Source organism: Lepidochelys olivacea, assembly GCF_965140295.1.
Source record: "Lepidochelys olivacea isolate rLepOli2 genome assembly, chromosome: 24".
NCBI classification, from domain to species: domain Eukaryota; kingdom Metazoa; phylum Chordata; order Testudines; family Cheloniidae; genus Lepidochelys; species Lepidochelys olivacea.
Window position 1 is genome coordinate 8,995,210 of NC_140434.1, and position 23,162 is coordinate 9,018,371.

The following is a 23,162-nucleotide window of genomic DNA, read 5'->3' on the forward strand; positions in this document are numbered from 1 at the left end:
TCATTTGTCTAGAGGATAGGTGTGCTAATTTGGGGTGGGCAGGAATCATAGCCACCAGTGTCTATATTTATGGAGCTGTTCAGACAAATTTCAGTTGCATCTCATGTTTTAGATAAAAATAAAAGTGAAAACGTTACCACATCCAAACACATCATCAAGAGCTACACTCTTCAGGGTATGAAGCATCTTACAAGTTAAGCACCAGGGCCACATCAAACAAGCATGCATTGAAGCTGCTAGAAGCTCTTGTGAGGAAAGACGACATATCTCCATTTCCTCTCCTAATTTCAGGTTTCATCTCAACCCTGCCAGCAGGCAACTGGAGAGGCACATAGAAAAGAGGTTATTATTATTATTTTTAAATTTAGGATGGCTTTCAAAGGTTCTGCGGATGAAAGACAGCTGAAATGTTTTCAGAAAGGCATGGCAAGCAGGTTTGAAAGCATAAAATGAACCTGACTAGAATAATCCTGGCACATACATAGCAGTTTAGATATCAGGTGGTAGCTCATACTTTCATATAACATGCACTTAAAAAAAAAAAGCCATTTAATTAAAATAGCAGCTTCCACTGAGCAAAGTTACAGCACCCATCTACTAAGCCTACAGAATGCTTGATTCTGTATCACTCTTCTTAAAAGCCAAGACAGTTATGTAAAGTGGGCTATTTGCTGCTAGTTATTGGATAGGAAGAAAACCCATGCTTCTGAAGCACATACTGTATATGAAACTTGTCTACCTCTTTGAGATGATACTGAGCAGCACAAAAAGCTGAAATCTATATGAGGAAAAACAAAGCAAAAAAAATGTGAATTGAAACTTCAACCCTTAAAGAAATGGAAAACTTTTTTGTGGCTAAAGTTACAGGAACAAATTTTAATCAAGACCAAATACAATTTCTGTACGGTAAGAAAGAGGACACCTCTCAAACTGTGTAAAATTTTTTTTTTTAAATGTTGAGTTCTTAACAAGACACCCTCACCCTGTTGTGTTCATTCACAGCAAAACTCTTTTGTAACTCTAGAAGACGAGCATCTAAATATTTCATTTGCTTTTGGTAAAAGGATCTTATGGACGCTCCAGGAGCCTGGCTTGAACGAAAAGTCAAACCAACACTGATCATAATAGTTGGAGATGGAAGAGATCTGTTAGATCATTCAGTCCACCCCCAGCCAGAGCAGAATACAGTCCTCTGAAAGAGGATATAAAAATTTTATTAAAGTTAATGTTTAAAATCAAATTTACACAAGTTAAGAAGGAAGGTACTGTACTTCTGGGGTCAGGCTGTTGGATCATATTAAAGAAGTTCTGTATTAAAATCATAAATGAGTTTGATTTCCCCATAGTTTAAATTCCAGGGTATTACTAATTAAGAGGTCTCTTAGTTTTTGGTACTGTTTCTCTCCCTCTATGTGTGAAACTTGCAAGCTGCTAATTGTGTTAGTACATTCTAAGACAGAGTCTGTTCTCAAAGCAATTCTTTGTGACAACAACTACTCACACAGAGAGAGACTCAAAGCAATACTCTGTAACAACAGAAACAGCACCCAGAGACTCCCCACCCTTTTGTTGTATTCATCTCGCTTTGTTAACAATTGTGATTAAAATAGAGATAGAGGATGTATGTGGATGGATGCTTGGTGTGGATAACAACTGAATGATCAGGGAGGTGCCAGCCTAAGAATCCAGTGTCCATCGGCTGAAGAAGGCATCAAGTGGAAATAACCAGAGGACCCCCGGAGGGTAGACTGGAATCCACCCAACAGCCTCAAGAATGGGAGAACCAAAGAACAAGATAACATCTGGCAACAGAGCCGTCAGGAATGTGCCATCTGCTGATTGATTCAGCAACAGCATGATGACGCAATTCCCATAGACTGGCATAGGAAGAAATTCCTATAAAAATGGACTCTAGAAAGTGAGAACTTTGGGGTCTGATTCTGCAAACCAACTTCCAGGATCATCAGATGAGCATCTGACAAGGCCCTGCTCCTGCCTCATGTCCAGGTCACCTGGCCAGTGGCTTGGCATGAGCAACAAGGCTGGTAACTATGATAACAACCTTGCAGAACCTGTGTGTGTGTATGAATGAATGTGTGAATAAATATGAAATTGAATGGAATGTTATAGCTATAACTAACTGCTTACTATGATTCTTTCTATATTCACAATAAATGTGGCATTTTGCCTTTTCCCCTTTAATAAGATCCTGCTGGTTTTTATTTTATTGGTATAACAAGGCTTGGGTTATGTATAAACTCTTGATCTTGGCTGGAAGGCCAATCAGTGAATGGCATTTTGAAGTTCTCTGCACCAATAGATCTATCCAACAACTTATGTTAAGAGCATTCCTAAATGTTTTTGATTTAAATTTGCTGTTAAAGAACCTCTGGCTTAAGACTTGCTAAATTTTGTATATTCTTTTTCACAAGCTACTCATTCTTGATACCACAATTTGCTAGCAGTCAGCAGAATTAACACATGCATGAATGACTTTGTTGCCCTGGATTACTGCACAGCTTTGTCTCTCAATATTTCACTTGTACTATGAACTAATGGATCAGAGCATGAGCGAGGATATTTCTGAAGTTACTGGGATGCTGCTGACAATGACTAGGCTCACAGCGACGAGACCAACAGCTTACTGGGGAATAGCCTACAGGAAAATGCTAAACATTTTGAGCCACGTTTTCATGGCAATCTCCTCTTGTTGCTTTACAGGACAGGAATAAACTAATTCCTCAGGGCTTAGATACTACGGCAACAGGCATTTTATAAATACTTAATACAGACAGTTGAGCTCAGACACCAAGACATCCAGAAATAGAAGGAAACATAGTAAGCTATGTGGACTTTTACTCCATTATTGCACAGAGATTTGGCAAGTTGGGGTGGGGGGCAAAAATCAAACAGGTTTTCAAACTTCTCTCCCTAGCTCCTTAAGGTTTGTGGATGAAGTTCTGTGCTCATGTTAGTAAGAGAGCATTGTAAACCTACTGGAAAACGGGAATTATAAACTCGCTGTTGGAGATAGTTACCATAACAAACCCAGGAACAGAGATACTTAACAGCAACTAACTATTTTGGGTCCTGAACCAAAACCCACTGAGGTCAATGGGAGTCTGCATTGATTTAACTGGGTTTAGGATCAGACCCAGAGCTGTAACTAGGCATTTTCGCACATGGGGCAAGCAAGCATATTTGCACCCCCTAAAGGTTACGCGGGGGGGGGGGGGGGAGCACACAGCATCACATGCCCCCCCCGATTTCTGCCTCCAATTCAGCACAAAGGTTTTCAAAAGGCACACTCCTGTTTGAAAACCGTCACCTGCTGGCAGATCAGATGCTGATGGGAGCTGCCTAGCTCACTCAGGCCCCTGACTCTCCGCACTGTGGGTGCTGGCTGACTGCCCAGCAGCCCTCCTTGCCCTGCTCACCTAGCTGTGCCACCTCCGCACGGCTGGGCACTCCCCAGCCAGGGCATGCGGCACAGCTCCAAGCAGCACCCCGATGCGCTCTTGCCTCACCCGCAGGAATCTGGCGCTGGCTGGTGATGCCCCTTGGAGCCAACCCCTTCCCACCGAGCCTGCCCTGCCTGGGGAGCACCTGGCCATGCAGAGAGGGAGGGCTGCTGGGCAGCCAGCCAGCGCCCTGGCTCCTACAGTGTGGAGAGCTGGGGCCCGAGCAGCTCCCACCAGCTTTCAATCCGCTGGCTCCTGGCAGGAGGCTACGGTTTTCAAACTGTAGGGCAAGCCCCCCTAGGGAGGTGCACCCGACAATTTGAGAACTACTATGCTAAATGGAAGGCAGAAATCTAGGGGAGGCATGTGATCCCATATGACCTCCCCGCCTCACTTTTCCACCCCTGCAGCTTTGTGCCCTGGGCGGCTGCCCCACCTTGGTTACAACCCTGATCAGGCATTTGAGTGTGAGTGTTCAATAGAAACCTAACAGACCTTTCTTTTTTCCTGTTTTCTGGTCCAGGAGCATGCTTAGAAAAGATCATTGTTCTCAAGTGCATTTATAGTGGCAAATAAAACTGTTTCTAGTTCTGTGAGAACAACACACATTAAAAGGATTTTCTGATGGACATCTTGCTATTTCCCTCAACAAGCCCTTGCCCGTTGCTGATTTTGGCAGCTAAGGTTTCATGAACAGCTAGAGTTGATGATTAATGTTTTATACCACCACTAAACTGGCACTGCAAACTTTGGATTGTACAATGCATTTGTTGCTGGCTTTGGCTGTGCTCAAGATAGCAATTAAGATCATTTTGCAGTAAAGTGGGAAAATTGGATGTTAATCAGAACTATGCAACTCCAACGTCCTGTATCACATGACTTGCCAAATAAATACAAGATTTATGCACATGGCATTGTGGGGAGCAAGCGAAGAACAGACAAGAGACCTCAATGAATGGTTCACAGATGTGGAGCAGACAGCCTTTGTGACTGACGAAAGCCATGGAAATTCTTAAGGCGAGAGGAGTGTGTTCCAAAGGACAGGGAACTAAAAGCCACTGACTTCTGATCCTGGCTGATGTTGTGAAGGCCAAGACTATAACAGGGTTCAAAAAAGAACAAGATAAATTCATGGAGGATAGGTCCATCAGTAGCTATTAGCCAGGATGGACAGGGATGGTGCCCCTAGCCTCTGTTTGCCAGAACCTGGGAATGGGCAACAGGGGATGGATAACTTAATGATTGCCTATTCTCTTCGTTCCCTCTGGGTCACCTGGCATTGGCCACTGTAAAAAGACAAGATACTGGACTACCTTTGGTCTGACCCAGTATGGCTGTTCTTATGACTCTTACACACTCCCCTGTAGTGAAGTGATTCACCAATACCTCTCTGCCTCGATTTCCCCATCTGTAAAGAAGGAATACCACCAAGCAAGCAGGAGACTGGGTTTGTAGATTGTTTGGTAACAAGGATAATAATGTTTTGAAGATGAAGAGCATTATGTAAGTATGAAACACTACAATTAAATCCTGGTAAGAGTCAACAAGCAAGTGCCGCAACAAAAAGCTATTTAATTACAAAGGCTAGATGTGAAAGTAATGTAAATGTGTTGTTTCTAAAAGGAGAAAAACCACATTCCATCTCTCATGGAAAAATTACCTTAAGTTTCTTGGCTCCTCGAGACACAGTGGCAGACTTCAGTATCTGCAGAAGACAGTTCAGCCTTTCTGAAAGCATGAGCACTCTGACCGGAACGCTTTCTAGACTATTTGATGGGCTAAACATTAACTAATCCTCACAACACTTTCACATTTACTTCACAGAGCTGTTATTTCCATTCTACTTAAAAGGAATTTATGCTGAGGGGTTAAGTGACTCAACCAAGGCCACAGAGGGAGTTGGGATTAGAAATCAGGGGGTACTCACTGGTCCCTTGTCATGTGTTCAGGCCATGTTTTTCTCCCCACTTTGGGGAGGCAAATTGTCATTTACCAGCAGAATAGAATTTAGGCTACATCTAAAATGCCATTCTGTCTCCTGAGAGCTATGGCTTTTAGAACTAGGGAGAGTGGGTGGGGATTATAAAACACCTTAACAACACATTTAATGGTGTTATAATTGTGATTACTAAGTAATCAACAAAGATCAAGAACTACCTACAATATCTGTGTCACATTTTCTGGTTTTCACTGCATCTAATCTTTAGGGCTGTCAGTTTCACTCTTGACAGAGTGAAGCTCTCCATCACCAAAGAGATACTGCTGCTTTTGCAGTATCAATGTGCTTTAGTCCTGAGCTGGAAGGGCCCACTTCTAAGGGCTTATCTACCCAGGGAGCTACTCTTGATTAACTCCACTTAGGCTAGTCTAAACTATGAAATTAGGTCAGTATAACTATGTTGCTCAGGGGTCTGAAAAATCCACCACCCTGAGCGATATAGTTAAATTGACCTAACCCTGGTGTAGACAGCGCTAGATGGATGGGACAATTCTTCTGTCAACCTAGCTACTGCCTCTCAGGGAGGTGGATTACCTACGTCAACGTGAGAACCCTTCTCATTGGCATAGGTATTGTCTTCACTTAAGCACTACAACAACAGCACAGCTGTGTCACTGTAGTGGTCTATGTGTAGACAAGCCTGTATTCCAAAATAAGTGTACCTTATTCCAAATTAGATTAGTCCATATGATTAGACTAACTCAGCTAAGGGATGCTTATTCTGGAATAAGAGTGTTCCTGAACAAGGTTAATCAGAAACAGACAATAATCCACTTTAAATTCACACCCTACCTTATTCCGGATTTTCATCTGGAGAGAAACACTAAGGGTAAGAGGAAAAAGCTTAGTCCTTGGCCTTTATTGCTGAAATTGTCAACGGTAGTGGGTAGATGCCTGTCTATTGTGATCTGGACAAAGACAACTATACAGACAAAGCAGTAACAACTTTCAGTCCCTACTAACCCGGGTTGTAATTGAACCACTCACCTAGAAATAAAAGACTTCAGAGCCCATTATTTTCCAGGGGTGTCTGCAAATGAAGGACTAGCTAGAGTGGCATGGAAGATGAAGAAGTTAAGAGGGGTTTCTCTGTAACAACACATGGCAGCATTAAAGGCTGTGTTTTCCAAAACGGGGCTCAAGTTTAAGAAATTCAGGAAATGGTGTTATAGTTTATCACCAACCGCCCCAAACCATCATACAGTAAAAGCTGTGTTATTCGGCACTTTGCCAACTGCAAAGCTCTAGAAACCAGCATTTCTGATATCTCCATTAAAAGTCCGGTTGGCATGGGACTGGCAGGCTCCCTACCTAGCTCCACGTGGCTCCCCAGAAGTGGCAACATGTCCCTGCTGCTCCTAGGTGGAGGAACAGCCACGGGGGCTCCATGCATTGCCCCCATCCCACCACCACTGCTGGCTCTGCAGCTCTGGGAACTGCAGCCAATGGGAGCTGCGGGGACAGCACGCAGCGCCTCCTAGCCGCGCCTCCATTTGGGAGCAGCAGGGACATATCGCCGCTTGTGGGAAGCCGCCCGAGGTGAGCGCTGCCCGGATCCAGCACCCCAAAACCCCTCCTGCACCCCAACGCCCTGCCCTGAGCCCCCCCTTGCACCCATACCCCCTTCCAGATTCCTCACCCTGCACCCTCTCCCACGCTCCAATCCCCAGCCCCCTCCCACACGCACACCCCCTCCCAGAGTCTGCGCTCTGCACCCCCTTCCGTGCCCCAACCCCCTCCTGCACCCAAACTCCCTCCCTCCTTTGTTAAGTATAACTCTTAGTTAACTGGAATTTTTGACTAACTGGCACCCCTCCCCAGATAAAGCTTTTCCTGTATTTTCATGCTCTTCTTTCTAAAGTACCTTCCAAAGAAGAAAATTCCAGCTTCATAGACCTGCTTGTATTTTGCTTAGAAAAGCAAACACACTACTTTGTTCTTTTAAATCACTTGGTACCATCTCTCCTCTCTTTCTTAAAGGAGAGGGCAATTTGGCCAACATCTGCATGTGTGTTGCAAACATAAGCTCATGAAGTTTTTCTGCACTAGGTTTTTCTTCCATTTCCCACCATTGTTGCTCCATTAGTGGTAGCAACAGTGACAGTGCAAGTTTAGACGAGGGTGAGACAACAGTGCACAGTTTACAAGAGTATTCAGAAGCTGGGAATGGACAACAAGGGATGGATCACTTCATGATTACCTGTTCTGTTCATTCCCTCTGAGGCACCTGGCATTGGCCACTGTTGGAAGCTAGGATACTGGGCTAGATAGACCTTTGGTCAGGGAAACTGAGTCCCACCCCCTCTGCATGCAAACCATTGGAAAAACAAGGAAAAATAAGAAAATCCCCCACTTCGTCACACCCTGTATCGCCGTTCTTATGTTCACATTGTTGACTACCCACTGCAGATCATTTTAGGTTTTGACAGGGTAGATAAAAATAGATTTTGGGGGGCAAAAAAATCAGATTTTATAATTTAGATAACAAAATATAACAATGGTTTTCTTTTTAAAAATGAATCTGTTTAAAATGAACCTAAATTTAATACAATATATGTTAAGGCCAAAACCTATAATCTCTTAAAACATTTATCTAAAAAAATATATGTTGAATCCATGAGCCCCTATTAATTTTAAGTTAAAGGCTGATTTTTTATATAAAGAAATTATCAGGGCAAAAACATCTAAATTTTGAGGTCAAATTTTACAAATATGGCACAACAGATCATGTGCTGTGTCAAGGGCTTGTTTAAATAAAAATAAATTTGACATGTTTTGTAATAATAAGCAATATGTCATTCACCCTTTTCTAAAAAGTTAAAAATGTAAAATCAATAAAAATCTGAAAATATCAAACTATATGACTGCTTAAATAACCTTCCTAGAGAGCAAAAACATGTACCAAATCTAGTGTAAAGACTCTACTTAGTTGTAAATCAGCATGTTTTAATCGTTATATCAAACAATGAGAATGCACCCTTCTTAAGAAAATAACCGAAGTACAAATGGAAAAGCTCCTTAACATTTATAAGTTAAATTGAGCCTTTCCACTTGGTGATTTAAATCAATCCACCCTAGGTTTTGAAGTTTATCTCTGTAAGCAAAAGGGCAAGAGACTCTTTAAAATTGAGGCTTAGGACTCCAATAGTTAGGGCCCTCCCAAATTCACAGTTCACTTTGTCAATTTCACGGCCACAGGATCTTAAAATGTTGAATTTCATGATTTCAGATATTTATATCTGAAATTTCATGGTGTTGTAACCCTGGGGGTCCCGACCCAAAAGCAGATAATGGGGGGGATCCCAAAGCTGTTGTAGGGGGGGCTGCAGGATTGCCATACTTACTTCTGTGCTGCCTTGAGAGCCCAGCTCTGAAGGCAGCAGCTGTGGAGTTTACTATAATTTAGAACCCCCTTGTGCAATTAAACTTCAAATCTGTCAGAAAAAGTCTACCTCCACTCTCAAAATCAGCAAAAATAAAAGGAGTACTTGTGGCACCTTAGAGACTAACAAATTTATTTGAGCATAAGCTTTCGTGAGCTACAGCTCACTTCATCGGATGCATTCCTAAATTCAGTGCCTTGCATAATGACAGGTTTCAGAGTAGCAACTGAGTTAGTCTATATTCGCAAAAAGAAAAGGAGGACTTGTGGCACCTTAGAGACTAACACATTTATTTGAGCATAAGCTTTCATGAGCTACAGCTCACTGCATGCTGAAGCTCACGAAAGCTTATGCTCAAATAAATGTGTTAGTCTCTAAGGTGCCACAAGTCCTCCTTTTCTTTTTGCGAATACAGACTAACACGGCTGCTACTCTGAAACCTCTCAAAATTAGGTTAGATCTGAGGCTATATTCCTTTGTTTGGAGATCTGAGAGAGGGGCCCAAACTCAAGAATGAAAACTCAGTTGGAACTACCTATGGAGTGGCTACTGCACAGAACGCAAAAAGAACCAAGGATCTGAAGTCTCACCGGGCTACTTTTGGCACGTTTTGTCCTGCTTCAAAGTGAAAGCAATGAGATGTGATCCTCTTGGGTGTTTCCACACATAGTTAAAAAAACAAACAAGGATGCAACATCTCCATGTCCTGTAGAGAGGGTGGGGGAAACGCTGCATGAGTGGACTTTAAGGAGGAAAGGGTGGAACAAGTTTCAGAAACAGTCATACCCTTTATGTATGCAGAGAGAAGCCAGTAATTGAGAAATATGCCAGAGGGTAAATAGCAACATGTGCCACTCTGGAATGTGGATAGCCCCCTAACAACCGTGCCAAGTCTTTAAGTGGTTTTAGTTGTACTGTGGGGAGGGATGGAGCGCACTCTCCGCGTCCAAGAAACCATTTTAAATATCCAACTACTATGCTCATTCTGCCTGAGGAAGGCTGTACTCTGCTTCCTCTGGAGCTTGACAATGCTGCTCCTAGGGTGCCTGCGGGTGTTTTTTGGAGAGAGAACCAAGATACCCTTACATCCTTGAGGAGAGGGTTGCTGAATTCAGGACCAGAGTTTACATCCTCCTGTGGCACAGCAGTAAGATCATGAGATAAAGCAATTGTCATTTGAAACAGAGGGAACAGTTACTGGTCTAAACCAGTGTTTGCTAAATTAGTCAAAGACTAGAAAATCTTAAAATCCACACTACTGGACAGTCAAAGGTTTAATGGCCATCACTTGTCCCAAAGGCAGTGCCTGTCTACACTGCCACTTTACAGTGCTGCAACTTTCTTGCTCAGGGGTGTGCAAAAACACCCCCTTGAGCGCTGCAAGTTTCAGAGCTGTAAAGTGGCAGTGTAGACAGTGCTGATAGCTACTCCCCTCATGGGGGTGGTTTTATTACAGCGCGGCAGCACGTTAACGTTGCTAGTGAAGAAATACCTTGGACTTTTTTTTTGGTAAAGTGGCAGCAACAGCAGGAGCACTGGTATAGACAGCATTTTTACTGCTTTGTTAATGCTGCTTAGAACAGCTCTAGATGACATTGTGACAAAGATGTTAGTGCCCTGTCTACACTAGAGCTTCTACCATTGCTACCACTCTGGGAGATTTCCCAAAGTAGTTTAGTGCAGACAAATCCATAAATGATGGGCAAGAGGAAGAGAAGAAGGTGGAAAGATTATAAAGCCTGTGCAGTAAATGCTAAACAAAGGATACATAGGTCAACAGATCACAAAGGCTTGAGTGATTGTTTGGAATGTAAACTAAAGGCCTTTTTAAAAAGTTAACTTGCATAAAGTCTCCCCACTGTATTTTCCACTACATGCATCCAATGAAGTGAGCTGTAGCTCACGAAAGCTTATGCTCAAATAAATGTGTTAGTCTCTCAGGTCCCACAAGTCCTCCTGTTCTTTTTGCGGATACAGACTAACATTGACTGCTACTCTGAAACCAGGCTATAGAGAGGTGTTTGCTTTGGCCTATTATTAGGAGACCCAACCCCATTCCTGTAAAAGGAGAAAGGCACTCAGTAACACCCCACCCAGTGATACTGCAAGAATTAGTGTCTGTGAAGTGCTCCGAAGATGCAAGGTGGAGATGTGTGTAAGTGCTAAGTATCTGTCCCTTTGTCTCCCAGGGGTAGCTACCTGCCACAACCCCATTGTTATTACTACTAGCCTCCATCACCAGGTTTAGCAATGGCATTCAGAGCTCCTTCCAGCTCCTGTCAACACCATTTCTGGTTCAGCTCGAGCTAGTAAAGAGAAGAGACCAGGACTTCAGAGGCGATGGATGTTAAACAGCAGTGACAAACACCCTCACACCCTGGTAAACAGAGACAGGACTAGCGAATCTTTGCCTTGGCTTCCCAGAGGTGGAGCCGCTTCCTAAAACAAGCCCGATGATAATTTACACTCCCACAGCACCGGGCCTCCTCCTGCAGGGTCCCAAAGCACCCTGAGGAGCGGTCTCTGCACACAGCCAGGCTACTCCCCCCACCCGGGACCCCAGTTTCGGCAGAGCAGCGCGGGGGGGGGGCGTGGGAAGCACCCCGCCGAGCGTCGCCCGATCGCCTGCCCTCAGCACCAGACCCCTGGGCATCCCCAGCAAGGGCCCCACAAGCGAAGTGTTCGCAAACCCCAGCCCCGGTTACAGAGGCGAGCCCCCACCCCGCCCCTGCACCCCCGGCCCAAGAAAGGGGGGGAGGGAAGGGGGCGGAGAGTCACATCTTCCCCCCCAGGCTCCGGGAGCAGAGCCACGCGGTAGTGGACGAGCCAGCTCCCGCTCAGCGACCCCCCCCCCGCCACAGGGGCCTCAGCCCCCAGCGCCCCCCAGGTCTCCACACAGCGGGTCCCTCCTCCCTTCCCCCGCCCCTTTGGGAGGTTACAGGCCCGCCCCTCCCCCGCTTCCCCTCAGGCGTGCGCCCCCCCTTACCCGCGATGCCGGCGCTGCTGCTGCTGCTGCCTCCAGACTCGGGGCCGGCCGACGCCATCTTGGAGCTTCTCCCTGCTCCACTGGCCGCCGGCAGCTCCTCCCTCCCCCCGGGGGCCCCTCACTTGGTGCCGCCCGCCCCGCTCTGCCCGCGGTTCAGGACCGCACCATTCGGGCTTAGACAGGGTGGGTTGCTCCCCCCGACTTGGACTCGCCCGGCTGGCTCCGGACCGAACCACTCAGCGCGGATGGGAGGGGACGGTGAGGAGATGCCGGGCTTCGGCCACCGCCTGTTTTTGCTAAACTCGGGGAGCTGGGCGCCCCTTGGGCTGGCTACAGCGCATGCGCACGGAGGGAGGGGGCGGCTGAAGCCATAGTGGAGGCCGCCATGGGTCACATGACAGTGGAGGAGGGCACAAAAACAATGATAACCCCTTTCCAGTTGGATGTCAAGGGGTGGGCCTGGCACATCATGGTGATACTGGAATGTTGCCATGGTAACATAACATGGCTTGTCATGACTTCATTTGTGTTGCCAGGATGCTTCAACCTCACTCCGTTGCCAGGGCGTCTTATGTCCTGATCTCATTGTCACATCATGTGTCGCACCCCACGTCCTGACCTCATCGGGTCATAGCACCAGGTGTCCTGACCTCATTGTGGCACCTCACATCTTGACCTCCCCGCGTCGCCACAACATATCATGTCCCTCCTTCTCCAGATCATCCCAGCCGCATACATCCTGACCTTATCCCGCTGTCATTGAGTGATGTGCTGACCTCACTGCATCAACATATCGTGCCATGACCTCACCACCACATTGCCATGATGTCACGTTGCCTTGGCGTGTTACGTCCTGACCTCGTCGTGTCACTAGCTGAGTTGAGAGATCTGGGATTTGCAGTTTATAAGAATGAATTTTCTACTTGGTAAGAGTCTAATCTTATTTCATAGTGGAAGATACTAAATTTCCATGCCTGATGTATAATTTTTGGACCAAATTGTATGTTAAGTCAAGTTCATCAACAACAGTTTAATGGTGTATTGCTGTCATTGGCCCTCCAAGTACAGCAAGTCAAAAGGAGGAGATTTCATATATTGTACTGCTTTAGATACAGAGTTCACCAAGAGCAATCAGAGACTCAGTAACCCCAACCAGTTTAAAACAAAGGGAGTAAATACCATTTCACCTAAAACACTTCCTCTATTACATCCTCATCTACCACATTGCCATGGGAGGTCAAATCATCACGTCACATCTAAACCTCTCCATGCTGCTGCGTCATGTCGTGTCCTGGCGCTATCGCTTTGCGACGTGTCACCAAGTCATGTGCTGACCTCGCTAAGATTTTGTCATGGGTATTTTTAGTAAAAGTCATGGACAGGATGCGGGCAGTAAACAATAAATCATGGAAGTCCCAGCCCTGTAGCGCGGAACTGGAGCTGAAGCTCCGGGGTGCATGGCTGACAGCCGGAGCCCCGCCACGCACGGGGCTGAAGCTGAAGCCAAAAAAGTCACAGAGATCTGTTAATGTCACAGAATCCATGACATCTGTGACCAAGTCAAATCCTTGGAATTGCAGCACCATTTTGCCATGAGAAACGTAACCATGTTGCATCCGAAGGCAAGCACTTAGCACATCTTGGCACCACAACAGTACAGCATGGACCTTTGGCTGATGCTGTCATGTGCTGGCAAGAAACTACATCATGTTGCATTGCTCGGCAATGGCCCTTTGTCACATCAGGATATTCTGATACTTAATCGTGGTCTTTTGGATGACATCATATTGCATCACTGGCCAGTCTGACATGTTGTCATGCCAAGACAAGAGTGTTTATGCAGGGTATCATGCCATCTGCCTGACCACACTAGCTTGTCACAATACTACATGACAGCCCCTGTGGGAAAGCGCTGCCATGTTGCAACACAGCAAGACGTAATGTTTGCAACACTAACTGCTTGTGTTTTAACGCAAAGTTGTCACATTATGGCAAGTCATCATGCCACGATGCCATGTTAGTGTATTTTGGCCCAGTTGCATCATGGACCACAGCCAGGGGATGGCCTCTAGAGTTCAATGTGGTTATGTTGCATTGTGGCCTGTCATCTTGCCGTGCAATTCTGGCATGTCACCTTTTGATGCAAAGTTCTTCTTGGTGCATCATGCTGTCCCAATGCCTTGATGGTGTCTTGGTGCAATGTCAAGATCCTCAGGCTGTAGCGTCATCTTGCAATGCCAGGTGAAAGCACGCTGCAATGTCCAGATAGCACTGAAAATCTCTTGACTCAAAAGTAAGGGGGTCCTCCTGAGTAAATCTGGATGATCAGATCTGCCTTCCCAAATCCTCACTGCAGTTTCACTTGATTATGAGATTCTTCTTCACTTCCTGTCATGTAGCATTGCCGTGAGCTGTTAAACAGCTGCTGCATTCCACCCCAGAGCTGATTGCATTTCAATGATGAAGGCAATAATTCAAGATTGCAAAGAATTTGGGGATGAACAATGCCTTGTAGGTGCAATAGATTATACAACACTATCTTTGACAGAGAGGCATGCCTTAGTTATCTGAGCACAGAAGTAGCGAACTCCTGAGTTCTAGTTTCAGCTGTGACATTGATTCCATCTCTGGCCTTGGGCAAGTCACTTAACCTCTCTGCCTTATTCTCACTTCTTGTAAAGTGTGGATAATAACACATGTTAGGGGGCTTATTCCTTCACCCACTTACTTCCCTGGTCCTTCTCGCATGAACAGAGAGCAACAATACCCGAAGTCCAAAGGTGCAAACAATTCCATGTTTATTGGGGTGAACTTCCAGCAAGCATGAATCCAGTTTCCTTCTTAGTGTCCCCCCTTCCCAGCTCTGACACCACAGAGCCTTACACCTGTGTCCCTGTTCCCATTCCTGCCCTTAGCCAAACATGATTTCAATTTCCTTACCAAAAAGAAAAGGAGTACTTGTGGCACCTTAGAGACTAACCAATTTATTTGAGCATAAGCTGTAGCTCACGAAAGCTTATGCTCAAATAAATTGGTTAGTCTCTAAGGTGCCACAAGTATTCCTTTTCTTTTTGCGAATACAGACTAACATGGCTGTTACTCTGAAATTTCCTTACTCCCATTCCCTGTTCCCACTGCCCCCTTTAGCAAAACATGATTCCAATTTCCTTACCCCCATTCCCTGTTCCCATCTCCCCCACTCACACACCCACCCCCCCCACTTCCTGATTGACTGCAGACTATCTAGTAAAACTTGCAAAAAGAAAAGGAGTATTTGTGGCACCTTAGAGACTAACCAATTTATTTGAGCATAAGCTTTAAATTGGTTAGTCTCTAAGGTGCCACAAGTACTCCTTTTCTTTTTGTGAATACAGACTAACACGGCTGTTACTCTGAAACCTAGTAAAACTTGAGTTCTGCTTAGCTATACCTTAACCAATCATTTTCCTGAAATTTAACTAACCAATCCTAGCATATTGTAACATGATTATGTAACCAATTATATCCCACTGCCATAATTAGTTTACACCCAGCAAAATTAATTATACAGCAGACAGGAACAATCACAGAACCAGACAGAGATTATACAGACAACAATAGCAAAGTGGGAACTATAATGACAAAACAATACAGAAGTGAGGATTTCACATCCCAGCTATTGAGAAGTGAGTTCTTGCCAGACAGGATGCTATCAAACTAAGTTTCCTTTTACATTTTCTAGGCACTTCCCTTTCTCTGGAGGTGATCGGCATTATCAGGACAGGATTGTATTCTTAACAGCCCAATAGCACCTTATTTCAGTGTGACTAGTTTGGAATATAAGGATGTGACCATTGGCTTCCCAGTTTATGGCTGCCTCTGCTGCTTAGCCAAAGGCCTTAGCCTAAGAACAGGCCTCAGACTGTCACAGTAAGAGAAGGACCTTACACTGGCAGACAGTGATTTTGATTCTTTCTTTTATACCTCTAACTAGCCAAGTGATAAGAATACACCTAAATTCTTCGAGTACAGGCCTTTACCGACAGGCCTGAATATCTATATCCTAACAACACATTATTATCCCTAACCCCTATACAGCATGGGCAGGAGGGAATTGTTAATTAATGGACATTCATGAAGTGCTATGGAGGTCAGAAATGCCATGCATTATTTGTAACTGAGTCAGTGTGATAAGGGAAACCCCATGTTCACATGGATAAGACCCTCTGCTGTGAAAACAGAATGGGACTTTTGCAGCTGCTAGGAGAGTCCTTGTTTTGAAAGCTCCCTGTCAAATTAAGCACTGCTTTATTTTAACTGGTGACTCAGATAGGCTACCAGCCTTGAAACAAAGCATTGCATTACACCCCTGTCCTTTCCAATCTGTCAGCTCGGCTAACCGATCCTATCATTTCCCACATCAGGGTAATAATAGGTCTGTTTGGGATGACCCTGTGGGCAGGCATTAGAAAGCTTCTGCCACCTACAGGCAAAACATGAGAGCTGGCTGTCAGGGCTCCACATCACAGAAGAAATGACAGCTGCTGTGGGCATTTCAGACAGATCCAATCTTCTCATCTTTAGCAACAATCACCAAAGAAAAGATAGCTTGGCCCAGTGAATTAAGGAGCATTTCTACTAATTTTGATTCCATAAGAAGACTGCTTAAATGCGACGTAACAAGAATATAGTCAAACTGTCGACAGGCCAGTCCTTTAACAGGTGACAATGAATAAACCATGGGGCAATTGTAATTATTTTACATGTCAAGTGATATTTCTATATTACAAAATCCAGACTCCGGGATGTTTTTTTGGTTGTTTCTTTCCACTTCTTCAACACTAATTTAAACCTGGTAATTTTCAGCTCATAGTAATTATGAGAAAATCAAATTCCATCTGCTGCCCTGAGGCAAATCAGGAGAAAACTCCCAACTTGGACTACAATCTGCATCCTGCAGGCAGCTCTATGCAGACAGGCTCCTGCGCCCTCAGGGAGCCCTTTGTCTTCAAGAGGCCCTGTGTAGGGGGCTTGCAGGCCCCACACTGTCCTGATTGACGGCTGTTATTTTTAAGTCGAGTTCATTTCCTCTTGTGAGCTGGTCATTCTAGCTGCCCTGTTCACAGGTGGTGATACCAGTTTCCCATTGTTGCTTTGCCTGTGATAGCAGGTCTGTCTTGGAGGAGACTTCGCAAAGAATAAGAATTGTACTTTGACTTTACATGGACCAAGTACTGTGCAGACATTACTTAATTCACCCTGGTTCATCCCCCGGGGAGGTGGAGCCTTACCATTATTCCCACGTCGCCCATGTGAGTTCTAGTCCCATCTCTACCACAGACTTGTGGTGTAACTTTGGGGAAGTCATGTCCCCTGCTCTGTGCCTCAGTTTCCCTATCTGTAAAATGCGGGCAATAATAACTACCCGACATCGGGGCTGTCAGGGTTAATTTGAGATAATAAAATAATAGGAATTTGGGGCTAGAAGGGACCTTAAGAGGCCATCTAATCCATCGCCCCCACCGTCTGCTGAGGCAGAGTTAGGTATACCTACACCACCCTGAGAGGTGTTTGTCTAACCTATTCTTAAAAACCTCCAATGACGGGGATTCCACAACCTCCCTTGGAAGCTAATTCCAGTGCTTAACTATCCTTAGAGTTTGAAAGTTTCCTGATATCTAACCTGAATCTCTCTTATGCAAACTAAAAGGATTATTTCTTGTCCTATTCTCAGGGACATGGAGAACGGAGAACAATCCTTGGGTGGAAGGTGCTATAGACATGCTAATGATCCTGTTTATCTGACCTGGATTTCCAGGTAGGCTTCTGTCTCCAGGCCTAGTGACCACCAAACGTACCTAAGTAATGAACTCCTTCTAATGAGGCGAACTCTCACTGCTACAACTGCACAGTGAACCACTCAATTTCCTGTTTTTGTCAGAGCATGTTTCATCCCATGGACTCTTGCTCTTAATCATGTTAGTATTAAAAGGACACTGAAATTCTTTCCTGGTTTTTATTGTCTTCTTTAGATAGCCAAATATTGACTTGTGAAATTCAAGAGGGGTCAGGATTTCACTGTTTCTGGAAACTGACTCATTCCCATGGTGTCAAGCCTGACCTCCTTTAGAAAATTACACCTTGCACCAGTTATTTACCCATGAAAAGTCCCCTGATAATGCTATGTCTAAAACCCTCTCCCAGATGCAGTTAGCCATTCTTCAGTCCTTTCTTGAAATATAATTCTCCCAGACATGGGAGCGGGCAACAGGAGGGCCAAAGAGCCATTGCCCCATACTTTTTAAACAGGGGGGCCATGCTGCCCACTGTTGAGAACCTGAACTTGGCAGCAGGGGTACATTGCGAGCAGTGGGCGGGGTCCTTCTTACTTCTTCAGGGGTCCTTTTTACTGCCCCGCTTTGACCTCTGATCAGAACTGGATTGCATAAAGTCAGAACCCCTTCCCTTGGCCCAGCCATCCCATCGGCATGACGGAGGGGTGGCTGGGCCAAATGTGAGTGGCATTGAGACCCTGTGCCCCAGGTTTCAAAACCACTCACACATATTTGGCTGTCCCTCCCTTCAACTTCTGCTGTCTTTCTGGCACCATTGCTCTCCTCAGACCTATACCTCGAGTCTCCCCTGCAGATATGCACTCATGGATTCAGTGACTGAAACTTCAGATACAAATAACACAGATTAAAAAATCCAGGCAGAAACCATGCAACCACCAGGACTGGTGCTAAACATTTCATTCCATAGGAACGTAGGGAAATGTCTCATTGGATCAGACTTGAAGTCCACCTGTCCAGTAATGCCCAGCATCAGCTACTTCAGAGGAAGATGTAAGAATCCCACAGCAGCAGATGTGGGATAATGTGCCCCTCACAGTAGATCTCATCCTGGTCTCTGTGGGTATGTCTACACTCCAAAAAACAAAACAAAACCAGCAAGTGGGTTTCAAATCCCAAGCAGGAACATCTCCACACAGCTGTTTTGAGCCCTGTAGACCAGGGCTCTGAGACTTGCTGCTGTGGGTTTTTTTTTCCCCAGTGTATATGTACCCTATTAGTCAGAGATCAGCTTAAACACTGAAGCATAAGCCATAATATCCCTTCCAGAATTGTTGTTATCAGTAACTATGCTAATTCTAGATATTCTGGTTATCCATAGAAATATCCAATCCCTCTTTGAATCTTGCTAAGTTCTTGGCCTTAATGATTCCATGTAGCAGTGGGTTCCACAGTCTGTCTACGCACTGTGTGAAGAAGTATCTCCTTTGATCAGGTTTTAACTTGTCATCTTTTCATTTCATTGACTATTCATTCCAGATCACGCTGCTTTTCATTGTGTGGTTTCCTCTATTCTCCATTTGTACGTTGTGTATTTAGATAGCAAGCTCTTCAGGGCAAGGACCGAGTCTTCTTACAAGTTTTCATGGTTAGCACACTGTTGGCTTTGAATACTACAGTGGTGAGTGCTCCAGAATACAAGTAAACTCTGATGATCCCAACTCCAATTATCTGAAATGTGGATGATCTCACGCCTTGTCTATACTGCCGCTTACCGTGCTGAAACTTTCTTTGCTCAGGGGTGTGAAAAAATACCCCCCTGAGCGATGCAAGTTTCAGCGCTGTAAAGTGGCCGTGTAGACAGTGCTACCGTGCTGATAGCTACTCCCCTCATGGGGGTGGTTTTGTTACAGCGCTGGGAGAGTTCTCTCCCAGCTCTGGAGACACGCGCGACTACCCAGCCATGTTAAAGCGCTTTAATGTCGGCTGTGTAGACATACTGAAATTTAGAAACGTTTTCCAAGCCAGAATTTTATTTTTTGAAAAGTGTGATTGAAATTGATTTGCTGACATTACAGTTTCCGTTTGGCTAGCCCAGGTTTCCCTGTAAATGATAGATAGTTAATGATCTTAGTTTTCTATAGTTTTGCTCATTCAGAAGAGTCCCAAAGCTCTTTACAAATTACAGAAAGACTGGGCATACAGAAGTCGCTTCTTCCACCATTCATATGCAGCCACCTCTGGTGTGGAACACAGCAGTTGTTTAACAGCACACAGCAACACTGTGCACCAATTTAGAACAGGAAGCAAAGATGTTATGTCTTAAATTGGAATTTGGCCAGGATACTTGGATTATTATCCCTGCTAATGTAGTGGGAGCATCAATGCCCATAGAGTGTGCTGTACCTGTTCTGGAGATAGACAGGCGGTTTACAAACATTACAAACATCAATAACTTCTTGGATTGCATGGGGGACTTTTAAAACTAGATGAGACAAAGCATTAGAAAATGTATCATAGAGAACAAATCTTCCCTGGTCTCAGGGAGACGGACTGGATAATCTAATAGGTCTTTTCCACCTCTTCTTTCGATGATTCAGATTCCCATTGACTTAAGTGGGTTTTGGATTAAGCTCCTAGAGGCAAGGGAGAAGAGACAGTTCCAGAGAGGGCTTTGTTTTTTGCAAACCACATTGTGTTCAAAAAACCTTATCTGGTAACAATCCAGAATTATGGCTAATCCATCACTGAGCACCCAGCGCATACCGAAAAGATTACTGCTTAAGCCCTTAATGTATTAGGACACTTTGTAAGCGTTGTTACTGGACTGAGTCGCAATGCTAGAACATAATTTGGACTTGCTGTAAATCAGCAGAGCTCCAGTGTGTTGTTTCATAAGAAGAGGGCCATACGTCCCGGTTGGGGCAAGCTGGTGATTTGAACAGTGTAGAACAAGTCATTATCCTGCTCAGACTGTCCTGCTAATTTCAACAAGCCAGATCCTGAGAAGTGCTGCACCTCCCACGAAACTAACATGAATTCTAGGGGCACAGCAGGATGCGGCCCATTCCTCAGGCGCCCAGATACCATGGTGATGGGCACCAATATAAGACCCTACATGGACAGATATGTATGTATGGAGATAGCTAGATCATTCTTGTGATTTATTTATTTCACATTCATCATCATCTATATTGGGAATCCCTTGAAGTTGAGGATGATTGTCTTTCATGGATTGTCTATTTCAAAATATCTGTAGGTCCGCTGATGGCTGATAAGGCCTATTCTGAGCTGCACTCTCTGCCACATAGCAGACATGTTTCCGAGCAGGGCAGGTGACCCTGGGCTATTGGTTAGGGCCATAGCATGCTCTTTCTGTCACTTCTGTTTTTCCGTTACATGTAATCATATCTGATTCTCAAAGTGCTGAATTCCTTGCCTCAAGCAGTTCCTCCATTGTTGTCACTCCTGGGTTATACATTCCCACGAATGCAACCAACCAAACACATGCACGCTCTGGACTCCCCATTGTCTTGAGTGTTGTGTTGTCATTTACATCAATGCAAAGCAGGTTTAAAATGATACCGTTCCAATGCAGGGTAACCATCAACAAACCTGAGAGAGAGAGAGAGAGAGAGAGAGAGAGATGAAATTTGAAAGGGCAGCGAGGAGTAGATTGGATGTGAGATCAGATAGGTAGGATGGAACGAGTGTATCATACAATCTCCAAATGTTATTTCTTGCAACTTACACTAGGAGGAGCTACTGGCTCCAGCAAACTTGAAACTAGCTGAAACCCTGGTAAATCAGGTTAGATTTAGTCCTGGTCTACACTACATGGTTAGGTCGACGTAAGCTGCCTTGTGTCGACCTAGCTGTGGAAGTGTCTTCACTTAAATTCGTGCTCGCTATGCCGATTTAGTTAAACCACCTCCCTAAGCAACGTAGAGTCACGGTCAATGTAATTAGGTTGATGCAGTGTTAGACACTGCGATACTTATGACAGGTTTCAGAGTAACAGCCGTGTTAGTCTGTATTCGCAAAAAGAAAAGGAGGACTTGTGGCACCTTAGAGACTAACCAATTTATTTGAGCATAAGCTTTTGTGAGCTACAGCTCACTTCATCGGATGCATACTGTGGAAAATACAGAAGATGTTTTTATACACACAAACCTGAAAAAATGGGTGTTTATCACTACAAAAGGTTTTCTCTCTGGAAATGACCCACCTTGATTATCATACACATTGTAAGGAGAGTGATCACTTTAGATAAGTTATTACCAGCAGGAGAGTGGGGTGGGGGGAGAGAAAACCTTTTGTAGTGATAAACACCCATTTTTTCATGGTTTGTGTGTATAAAAACATCTTCCGTATTTTCCACAGTATGCATCCGATGAAGTGAGCTGTAGCTTACGAAAGCTTATGCTCAGATAAATTGGTTAGTCTCTAAGGTGCCACAAGTACTCCTTTTCTTTTTGTGATACTTATGTCAACTGTTACTGGCTTTCAGGAGCTGTCTCACAATGCCCCACACTGGCAATACAATTGATACAAGCGCTCCTGGTGACAACGCACACCACCAACACAAGGAGCCAAGTGTGTGCACACAAGTGCTTCAACAACTGCGGTGGATGTATGCCCTCATTAGGTCATCATAATTGTGTAGTGTAGACATGGCCTCAGATGCCGAAGTTTTCTCTACTTAACAGACCTTTAAAATGACCTTTCAGAAAAATGCCATGGAACTTCCTATGGTGTGAAAAACCCTGTAGGTTCCAAATTAAACTAAGCAGCAGTTAGATTCTCAGTACATATTTTAGCAACAAAGCAGATTAGCTGATAATTCATTAATCATGCATTTTCAGCTCAGTATTGTCAGTTTCTTCCAGGTATATTATAAATCTAGATTTATAACAAAGATGAGTTAATCATGTTAGGAGATCAGAAATGAATGCACCATGATAAAGTCATGCCTTGTGGAAAATGTTGAAAAACTTCCTCAGCAGAGACAATTCTGCTGAGATCTGAGATTTGGTTTATTTTTCCTTGTGGACCAAATTCATCTCTTGTGTTAGTGGATGCAACTGCTATTGACTTCAATGGGATTGAGTATATTTACACTCAGGGTGCGTTTGGCCAGTGGGTCTTTGTTCCTTAAATTGGGGTACATCTGCCCATTGGTCTTATTTCCCACTAGCAGTCAGAAATCTGTTTGTGCCATCACAGTTGGGCTGTGGGGGAATTTTAATATCAGAAGGGGAAGATGGGTTTTGACACCTCTCGAAATGTACCAAGGGTCATAGTGGATTCCCCATCACTGGCAACTTTTTAATCAAGATTGGATGTTTTTCTAAAAGATCTGCTCTAGGAATTATTTTGGGGAAGTTCTCTGGCTGTGTAATCCAGGAGGTCAGACTAGATGATCACAAAGGTCCCCCCTGGCCTTGAAATATGAAGATGTGAAACCTGGTTTGTGCCAAACTTCAGACTCAAATCAGCTTCCTTGAAAGTTTCCCACAACAAGACTGAACTCACATTAAAACACCACCAACAACAAAAACA

At 44.5% G+C, this 23,162-nt stretch overlaps 1 protein-coding gene and 1 long non-coding RNA gene across 5 annotated transcripts in view; one reads left to right on the forward strand and one right to left on the reverse strand.

The window, feature by feature from the left end:
• Positions 1 to 11,957, reverse strand: part of PIP5K1A (phosphatidylinositol-4-phosphate 5-kinase type 1 alpha) — a 39,287-nt gene extending 27,330 nt beyond the window's left edge. For all 4 annotated transcript variants that reach the window (XM_084613942.1, XM_084613941.1, XM_084613940.1 and 1 more), the window contains exon 1: positions 11,830 to 11,957. In XM_084613942.1, coding sequence (XP_084470068.1) covers positions 11,830 to 11,887 — 58 coding nt within the window. In that variant the 5' untranslated portion in view covers positions 11,888 to 11,957. The remainder of the gene's footprint in view (positions 1 to 11,829) is intronic.
• On the forward strand, positions 11,947 to 17,813 carry LOC311512621. The gene is made up of 3 exons (XR_014709489.1): positions 11,947 to 12,087; positions 12,548 to 12,755; positions 17,543 to 17,813. It is a non-coding gene; the product is annotated as an uncharacterized lncRNA (long non-coding RNA).
• Positions 17,814 to 23,162: the final 5,349 nt, after the last annotated feature.